The sequence below is a fragment of the Mus pahari genome, chromosome 12, assembly GCF_900095145.1.
Source record: "Mus pahari chromosome 12, PAHARI_EIJ_v1.1, whole genome shotgun sequence".
NCBI lineage: Eukaryota > Metazoa > Chordata > Mammalia > Rodentia > Muridae > Mus > Mus pahari.
Genome location: NC_034601.1, coordinates 52,374,569 through 52,384,412, shown reverse-complemented (window position 1 = coordinate 52,384,412; position 9,844 = coordinate 52,374,569). Strand labels below are relative to the sequence as shown.

The 9,844-nt window shown below is 41.0% G+C and overlaps 1 protein-coding gene across 1 annotated transcript; it reads right to left on the bottom strand.

Annotated features, from left to right (window-relative positions):
* Positions 1–5,649: 5,649 nt before the first annotated feature.
* Positions 5,650–6,555, bottom strand: LOC110329439. The gene is made up of 2 exons (XM_021209038.1): positions 6,454–6,555; positions 5,650–6,192 (listed from the first exon to the last, which is right to left on the bottom strand). Exons 1-2 carry the CDS (start codon positions 6,553–6,555, stop codon positions 5,650–5,652), a joined length of 645 nt encoding a protein of 214 aa, XP_021064697.1.
* Positions 6,556–9,844: the final 3,289 nt, after the last annotated feature.

The following is a 9,844-nucleotide window of genomic DNA, read 5'->3' as shown; positions in this document are numbered from 1 at the left end:
GGTTCCTCAGAAAATTGGACATAGTACTACCGGAGGACCCAACAACACCTCTTCTGGGCATATACCCAGAAGATCTTCCAACTGGTAATGACACATGCTCCACTATGTTCATATCAGCCTTATTTATAATAGCCAGAAGCTGGAAAGAACCCAGATGTCCCTCAATAGAGGAATGGATACAGAAAATATGGTACATCTACACATTGGAGTGCTACTCAGCTATTACAAACAATGAATTTATGAAATTCTTGGGCAAATGGATGTATCTTGAGGATATCATCCTTAGTGAGGTAACCCAATCACAAAAGAATTCACTATATATGCACTCACTGATAAGTGGATATTAGTCCAGGAACTTAGAATACCCAAGATACATTTTGCAAAACACAAGAAAACCAAGAAGGAAGACCATCATGTGGATACTTCATTCCTCTTTAGAATAGGAACCAAAATACCCATGAAAGCATATAGATACAGAGACAAAATCTAGACCTAAGATGAAAGGATGGACTATCCAGAGACTAGCCCATCCAGAGATCCATCCCATCATCAGCCCCAATCCCAGATACTATTGCACACCCAGCAAGATTCTGCTGAAGGGACTCTGATATAATAGCCTCTTGTGAGGCTATTCCAGTACCTGGCAAACACAGAAGTGGATGCTCACATTCAGCTATTGGATGGAACACAGGGCCCCCAGTGGAAGAGCTAGAGAAAATACCCAAGGAGCTGAAGGCGGCTGCAACCCTATAGGTGGAACAACAATATGAACTAACCAGTACACCCTGAGCTCGTGTCTCTAGCTGCATATGTAGCAGAAGATGGCCTAGTCAGCCATCATTGTGAAGAGAGTCCCCTTGGTGTTGCAAGCTTTATATGACCCAGCACAGGGGAATGCCAGGGCCAAGAAGTGGAAGTGGGTGGGCAGGGGAACAGGAGCAGGGGAGGGAGGGTATAGGGAATTTTTGGGATAGCATTTGAAATGTAAATAAAGAAAATATCTAATAAAAAAGTTAATAAAAAGAGAAAGAAATATTATCCATCTCATCTCTTCTTTGAGAATTCTATCACCTTCCTAGACATTTGAGCTTTTATACAATTTAAAACAAAACAAATAAAAACCCAATACCTTTCTCTATAAAGTTTTAAGCACTTTTAGCATCCTACTAAAAACTCCAAAACTTCATCTGAAGACAAATTTCAAAATGATTGTGAACCACATATTCATGTACAGTCACAGCAATAACCCCACCACCTTCTCAGTACCAAGATTTTATATGTGTGTGTGTGTGTCTGTGTGTGTGTGTCTGTGTCTGTGTATGTGTCTGTGTATATGTCTGTGTGTGCCTATGTGTCTGTGTATATGTATATATATGTAAATATATATGTATATGTTTGTGTATATATTTGTGTATATATATATGTATACATACATATATGTGTGCATCTGTGTGTCTGTGTCTGTATGTGATTTAAGTTTATGTACATATATAAAAAACTTGGTACTGATTTTTAGTCTGTTAATGATTTCCATTAACAGAACAAATACTTTGGAGAAATAACTTTAAAAGAAAAGTCATCTATACATAGATTGTGGTCCAACCTTAGTACAGTTCCTGAAAATGCTTTTCATGGGCACACTAGCAGCTAGATGAGTCTGAATGGACTATAGACACCTTTTCATGGTCCATTAAGTTAGTTTGCTAGTGGAAGTGCTAATCAGTAAGTGGGTATTTTTCCTACAGACTATCATAAATTGCATATGCAGATTAGGGCCCACATCAAATTAAATACAGCAATGCTGGCTTAAATGATCCATGTAGACAGGAGGAAGGTTCATGAAGTGTTGATATAACTATCCACCATTCTCTCTTCTGTTACATTACATCCTCTGTCATGTCTTCTCTGTATCAGCTCACGTGGAGTTTGTCCTGAGATGCTGCCTGTGAATGTGAGGAGTCAGTCTGCACACAAATGGCTCTGTGTTTTATTCAATTTGTAGTGGTAGATGACGACATCATTACAACCCTTTTTATGGGAAATTCTTCAATGCAGCAGAATTCTCAGCACTGAAATTAGTTGTTCAGTTTCTTAGGAAAGATTTGATCAGATGTTCAAATATATCAGTTTTATGGGCTAGAGTTAATAGTTTGGATGACAAAGGCCTGGGAATGTATCTCAGTGGTAGAGTATTTGCCTCACATTCATAAGACACTGAATTCAATACCTAGTACTACATACAAAAAGGAATATCTTATGAAAATTCAAATAAAACTACATCTCTTACTGACAACAAATATTAAATATTTGGTGTTCCATGTAAATACTCATGAAAGGTATCTACAACAAAAGAGAAAATGAGTACCTTGAAGATGGGAGGACTCATTCTTTAGTCGCCACCCAGCATCATTCTTTAGCATCCAGTCATCACTCAACCTGCATGAGAAAAACGCGACCTTCATAGTGATGGAACTAACTTATGCTCTCAGTAGCCTGAAGTTTCACACACAAAAAAGCAGAATTGTTTTTGAGCACTGTTAAGTACCTAGTATGTCAGTTATCAGCATCAAAGAACACTGAATCCTCTGTCACCTTTCCCAAGGTAACTGTGAGTTATACTGATTGCATTGGTCAACTTCCATCATAGAAGGCAAAGTAATTTATTTGTCCTTACAGAGATGGCTTGTCTAGATGTTAATATACATTTCATACTTGAAATATTGCCTGAAATAATATTTGTAGATATCCAGAATTCCTTATTTTCTGGAATACCCTCCCCAGCGTCTCCCAGATCAACCCTTCTCATTCGTATCCACCCACTTTATTCTCTCATTTTCTCTCTCTATCAAACCAATCAAGTCCAATTTACACTGCTCCAACACTTAGGAGCATAATCAATATACCTGGGCCACACCCCTAAATCTCTTTTTCTCCTAGCAGCAATCAATTCACAATAGCTCCTCAGCTAGTTCCTGCCAGGGTGGGGGATTGTACATGGGAAGAGGCTCCTAAGTACCAAAGGACTGCTATCTCCAGGCAATCATCACCAGGCTCACTGCTGCCCAGGACTGCCAACTGCTCTAGAAGGCCAATGTTGGCTTTTTGTCATCCAGCTCCAGGCCCACCTCCGTCACTTCCTTGTTCACCACAAGTTTGCTGAGTGTTCCCATTTCTTCAGGGCCTTGTCTATCTCCCCTCTGCATGGTGAGATTCTGTCTGGCTTGAGTTTCTGCAGTAGTTATACATGTTGTTAGACAGCCTTATAAACATTTATGCTTATACACATGGATTTGTGCTGTTCTCAACATTGGTCAGAAAGGTTTCATACAGTGGGTAGTAGTTGATGCAAAGATTCCAAACTAGTCAAATCGCTGGAAGAAGGATTATTGGTCAGTTACAGCTCAATTATTCCAAGTTGTGTTCAAAGCAACTGTAGCAACTATGTCATACCTGTAAGAAGAGGAAGAAAAACAGGACAATGAAGTCACTTGGGTAGTCATTTTTAATTAACTAAGAGCTCTAAAGGAATTTCACATGCCCAACTTTGTGATTATCATTATATATTTTATCAGTCTGTTGGAGAACATTATCATTCCATATCACTACTTTATAAAACCATGGAAACACTGTGTGAAAGTATGTCCTTTTGTTTTTACACATGTATAGTGTATATCTGTATGTTAAAGTATACTTGTAAAATGCTTCCCTGTGACTTTTTAAAACATTCTTAGTATTATCTCTCCTTCCTTCTTCTCCCTCTCTATCACCATCCTTTCTCTCTCTCCAATTAAAAGTCTTGCACGCCGTTTTCCCATTTCCTCCCTCACAGCACTTATACCTTATAGCCCCTTCTCTAGGGTGCCTTTCTCACCCTTCCTAAATGGTCCCTATCATTATTTCTGCTTCTGTGATTACTTCAGGTTACATGCTAAGATCTAAAACTTCAGAGCAAGTATCAACAAGAAACACACTATGTGGCACTTGTCTTTCTGCAACTGGGTTACTCCACTCTGTATACTCTGTTCCATTTCCATACATTTAACTGAATAGTTGATGACTTAATGCTTCTTTACAACTGAATACAGTTCCATTGTGTATATGTAGCACATCTCATTTTCTGTTCTTTTTTGGAAAGGATCATGGTATCTCAGCTTATAGTTCCATAGCACTGAGGGAGATTAAAGCAGGAAGTCTAGCATAGTAAGAACTTGGAGGTAGGAACTGAAGAAGAGCTATGAAGGAATAATGACTTAGAGATGGAAGGATGGTTGAACAGTTAAGAGTGCTTACTGCTTTTCCAAAGGACCCAAGTTCAGTCCCTAGAACCCATAGCAGGTGGCTCACAACCACCTGTAACTCCAGCTTCATAAGATCCTGTGCCCTCTTCTGTACTATGCAGGTGTACCCAAACACATGTATATCCATACAGACACATACACATGTATAAAAATAAAATAATTTTTAAAGGAAAATTTTAAAGGAAGTTTTAAAGGAAAACAGTTTTAAAGTTGTATAAAATTCTCGCTCTTATTCTAAAGACATTTTATATAAACACAACTCTAGGGCAAGCATCTTCATCAAAGAAATACAAACTTAAGTGAGTTATTCTGAAATCAAAGTAAGCTAAACAAGATATCAATCTGTCCCCAAGTAAAAATGATGCTTGTTTATAGCTTTCTGCATTAAACAGTGCCCAAGGGTACACACAAACACTACCACTACCACATGTGTGTATACAGGAATGAAAAGTCTCTTCAGGTTTTTCCCCAATGTGTCTCGTGTGTGTGTGTGTGTGTGTGTGTGTGTGTGTGTGTGTGTGTGTGTACACACACACACACACACACACAGAGAGAGAGAGAGAGAGAGAGAGAGAGAGAGAGAGAGAGACAGACAGACAGACAGACAGACACAGAGAGTGTCTCAAAGAACATAAAACCCATAGGGTTTCCTGAAGTTCTTGCCCCTAAATTATCTGAGTTCTAAGTTACTAATACCAGAGTGTCTCATGGTTGGGGATAACAGGTGCCCTGAGCATTCCCACTGTGTTTATTTCCTCCCCTTTCCCATTCTTGCCTTCAGTTTCTAGAAAATCTGAAACACACTTCAACACAGAGGCTACATGGAAGTGGATTCATCCACTCCCCTGTCATTCAGAGGTCTTGATATGCTCAAAGTGATAATCCTAAACTATTTTTTCTGGGGTTGCTTTGCATTTGCATTCAGAATGGAAGGCCATAATCTAGAGTAGGTAGGGTCCTCCCTACCCTGAGTCTCACAGGCTTCTGATTTTTTCCCCATCCCTCTCCCCTGATCTTCCCCCATCAGAAGCCTGATTTGTGAACGACTGACTTGTCCTAATTGCCAATGCCACTCTGTCACTTAAAGTTACGTCCAGTCCTTCCAGTTTCAGTCCCACTGAGTTGGGTGGAACTCAAATTCCAAGAGACCCATGGCAGAACTGTCCGAAGGATTACAGAAAATGTAGGGTGCACCTACAGCTGCTTCCAACCCATATGGAGTCATCCCATCTTGTGGGCCCTAGGGTTTGCAAGCCTTTCCAGGCTCCATTCAAAACACACTTACAGATGCTAGAATGCTGGGAGCTCTGCTGGGCTCTAGCTAGCCAAGAGGTCTCCTATTCATGACACCCTAGGAGCCTGACCCCATGCCCCCTGGGAACTTGCTGGTGTGTCGTCGTCCCCCCTCCCCATCCCTGGTCAGAGGAGAAGATCCAGCAGGGCCACCTTCGAGGCCCTTCTGGCCAGTCACCCACCTGTGGAAGAAGAGTAGAATGGAGAGCATGGTCTGGTCGATGTTGCGGTTGCAGATGCCCTCATTGATCAGGTAGCAGGGGTCGCGCACCACGGGCTCTATGGAATCCTGGCGCATTATGTTGTTCAGCTTGTCAGTGTTGAGGTTCTCGAAGACGAGCTTCTCCTGCAGCTGCCGAAAGTTGCTCACAGTGGGGCTGCCCGGGTTCTCCCCGCTCTTCCCTTGCTGGAGCTCGCAGCGGTTGGCCAGGTCGAGGCAGCAGTTGCAGCAGTCGAGGCCGACAGGTGAGCGGCACTCAGTCTTGGGCTGGGCCATCTTTGGCTTGGAGGCGGCAGCCTGCTCGGGGAGGTCGGGGGCGGCCGGCAGGTGCGCACCTGCGGAGCTAGCCTTTTGGGACTCCAGGGTGCCCGGAAAAACAAGCTGCGGGCAAAGTTGGAGAAATTAGCGCCTTTAAAAAAAAAAAAGAAANGGGAGAGGGAGAGGGAGAGGGAGAGGGAGAGGGAGAGGGAGAGCACAGGTATGTGTGCATGTAGATGCCAAAGGTTGATGTCAGATGACTTCCTCAATCACCTTTGGCCTTTATTTATTGAAGCTTGATATCTCACTGGATCTAGAGCCCACAACTTCAGCTAGACTGGTGGGCCAGCAAGCTCCAGGGATCTGCCTGTGAGCATACACTACTCTTAACACAAGGATCATAGGTACATTCCACCATGACTTGCTTTTATGTGGGTGCTGAGAATCTAAATTAAGGTCTTCACACTTGTATGGCAAGGACTTCATCTACTAAACCATCTCACCAGCCCTCAACTTTTTTACTTTTAATGGTTTTATAATTTCATTTGTTTTGAGTATTTCACACATGAACACTGCATCAATGTGACTCCTGCCTCTCCCTTCCCTCTCTAACTCCTTCTGTATACCCTATCTCTCTCACACCAATTCCTGATATATCCATACATGTGCACACACACGCACACACATACACACTAATATACATATTTTAAATAAGCTTATTAAAGAATGTGTTCCCCTATATCTTTTTTCTTTCACTGAAAATAGATTTTATACAATAGATTTTATACAATTTTGACTCTCTTCTACTATTCTGAGATTCCCATCACCTTCCCTCCCATCATATTATTCTCTCTCTCTCTCTCTCTCTCTCTCTCTCTCTCTCTCTCTCTCTCTCTCTCTCTTAGAAAACAGGAATCTAAAGAACAACAATAAGATGAAACAAAACAACAAAAAACATATCCTAATAAGACAAAACAAACAGAGAAAAGACAGAGTCAAAAGAAAAGTGCAGAATATACAAGCAGACACACAGACACATACATTTGTACATACAGGAATTTCTTTAAAAACACAGAACATATATACTCAAAGGATCTGTAAGAATCTATTGATGGGTAGAAGATTAGATAAATAGATAGATAGATAGATAGATAGATAGATAGATAGATAGATAGATAGATAGACAGATAGGTAGATAGATAGATAGATAGATAGATAGACAGATAGATAGATAGACAGACAGATAGAGACAGACAGGTAGATGATGGATAGATAGGTAGGTAGGTCAGTCGGTTGGTCAATTGTTTGATCGCTCGATTGATCGATAGACAGACATACAGACATACCTTATAACACAAAGAAAACAAAGAAACTCCAAAGATGCCACTGAATTAATTTTGAGTTGCCCATCCACTACTGGTCATGGGAACCAGCCTTAAGAATGTATGCCCAGTAAAATTTTCTTGAAGAAAATATGTTTTGTTATTTTTGAGGGGTTATCAATTGTCCATAGCTTCATGGTTAGGGATGGGGGCTTATGTCCACTTCTCCTGGGACTGCATCTTCAGCAGATCTTTGCAGGCCCTGTGCATGCTACCACAGTCTATGGTTATTCGTATGGTTACTGGTCCTGCTGTGTTAGAGGGCCTTACTGTCTTCCATCCTGTCTTTGCTATTGCAATTTTCTACTGCCTCTTCTACAGGGTTTCATGTGACTTGAAAGAAGGAGTTTGTTCAAGACATCCCATTTAGGATTGAATGTTTTACAGACTCTCAAACAAATACAAAGGTCTCACACTCTATGTGTCCTCACCTTCTGCAAGAGAAAGCTTCTTTGATCATAGCTGAGAAAAACCTGATGAATGGGTATAGCAGACTGCTGCGAGGAGTCATTTTATGGCTATGTTTCTTTAGCAGAACAGTCATATTTGGTTTTCCCCTAAGTCCGTGATTTCTCTGGTCTTGGGTTCTTGGCTACCAGATCAGTGTTGGGAATGGATTCCATCTTATGTAGGGGTCTTATATAGACCTTCACTCTACTCAGATGTTGGTTAGTTGTCTACTTCTACAAGCTTGGGGCCATTATTACTGTAGTGTATCTTCCAGGTAGGCTTTCACTGTAAATTGAAGACTTTGTATCTCCCTTGGTGTTTACATTTCTCTTTTAGTAGCATGCTGTGTACCTTCAAGTACCATAAACACTAGTCTATAGGGTGACAGGTCTAGGTAGGCATCAACTCAACTTTTTCCTGTTAAATGAATTGTGTAACTGTTGTCTTCAACCATAGGACCTTGCTGTCAGTTTGTGGAGGGCCACAGATATCCTTGATGATAGCCTGAGTTGTTTGGGGTTGCCATGGGAGTCCCTTGGCCAACAACTCATTTAGATGCAACCCATTCCTGGCAGTGAAAGCTTCATTTGATGACAAGAGCTGTCCAGTTGGAGATCATTTTGACCTGCTTTTTCATAATTTTAATTAGTTTGCTTTGATACATGTACATATTATAGGAAGTTTCTACTATATTAGTTTTCCATATGACCCATCAAATGACCTTGTTCCTCCTTATATTCCTTCCTTCACCCTGTTCTTCTCTCTCCTATCTTGTCTGATCATTCCATTCATGTGCCTCCACCATTGTCTATCCATAACTATTCTATTTCCTCTTCCTAAGAACATTCAAATTCTTCCCCCAATTCCCTTACTCTATATGTAACCTCTGTGGTTACATAGATTTAGCTTCTTGATCAAGACTTAATAGTTAATGTTAATGTCCGCTTGTAAGTGAATACATACCATATTTCTCTTTCTGGGTATGTGTTACCTCATTCAGGATGGGTTTGTTTTCCTCTCTCCATCAACTAACATGTGAATTTATGATTCCAGTTTTTAATGGCTGAGCAATATTTCATTGTGTAAGTGTACCACATGTTCTTTATCCATTCATCTCTTTAGGGACATCTAGGCTGTTTCCAGTTTCTGGTTATTATGAGAAGAAAAACAATAGACATGACTGAGAAAGTGGCTTTGTTGTAGGATAAAGTGTCTTTGGGTATAGTCCCAAAAATAGAATAACTGGATATTTGGGTAAATCTTTTCCTAGGTTCCTGAGAATCCCCTACACTGATTTCCATAATAGGTATACAAGCTTATAGTCTCACTAGAAATGTGAGTGTGTTTTCCCCTTAACTCAAATCTTCAACAGCATTATCTGGTCTGTTTTTTATAGATCTTAGCCATTGATTTGCATTTTCCTGATGACTAAAACTAATGAACATTCCTTTAAGCATTTCTTATTTTTCTTGAATATTTTATTTATTTACATTTCAAATGTTATCCCCTTTTCCGGTTTCCCCTCTAGAAACCCCCGTTCCCTCTCCCCTCTCCCTGCTTCTATGATGGTGCTCCCCGACCCACTCACCCACTCTTGCCTCACAGCACTTGCATTCGCCTACCCTGGAGCATTGAGTCTTCACAGGATCAAGGGCGTCTCATCCCATTGATGCCCTACAAGGCCATCCTCTGCTACATATGTGGCTGGAGCCATGGGTTGCTCCATGTGTATTTTTCTGTTGGTGGTTTAGTCCCTGGAAGTTCTAGGTGGGTCTGGTTGGTTGATATTGGTGTTCTTCCTATGGGGCTGGTCTTCAGCTCCTTCAGTCTTTTCTCTAACTCCTCCATTGGGGTCCCCATGTTCAGTGCAATGGTTGGCTGTGAGCGTCTGCCTTTGTATTTGTCAGGCTCTGGCAGAGACTCTCAGGAGACAGCTATATCAG

What these genes read in the sequence shown, in the direction of transcription:
- LOC110329439 (XM_021209038.1), bottom strand. Translation starts at nt 6,555, where the DNA reads ATGAAGTCCTTGCCATACAAGTGTGAAGACCTTAATTTAGATTCTCAG. An exon ending in CTATGATCCTTGTGTTAAGA is followed by an intron (nt 6,193 to 6,453) that starts GTAGTGTATGCT and finishes CTTTGCCCGCAG; the next exon opens with CTTGTTTTTCCGGGCACCCT.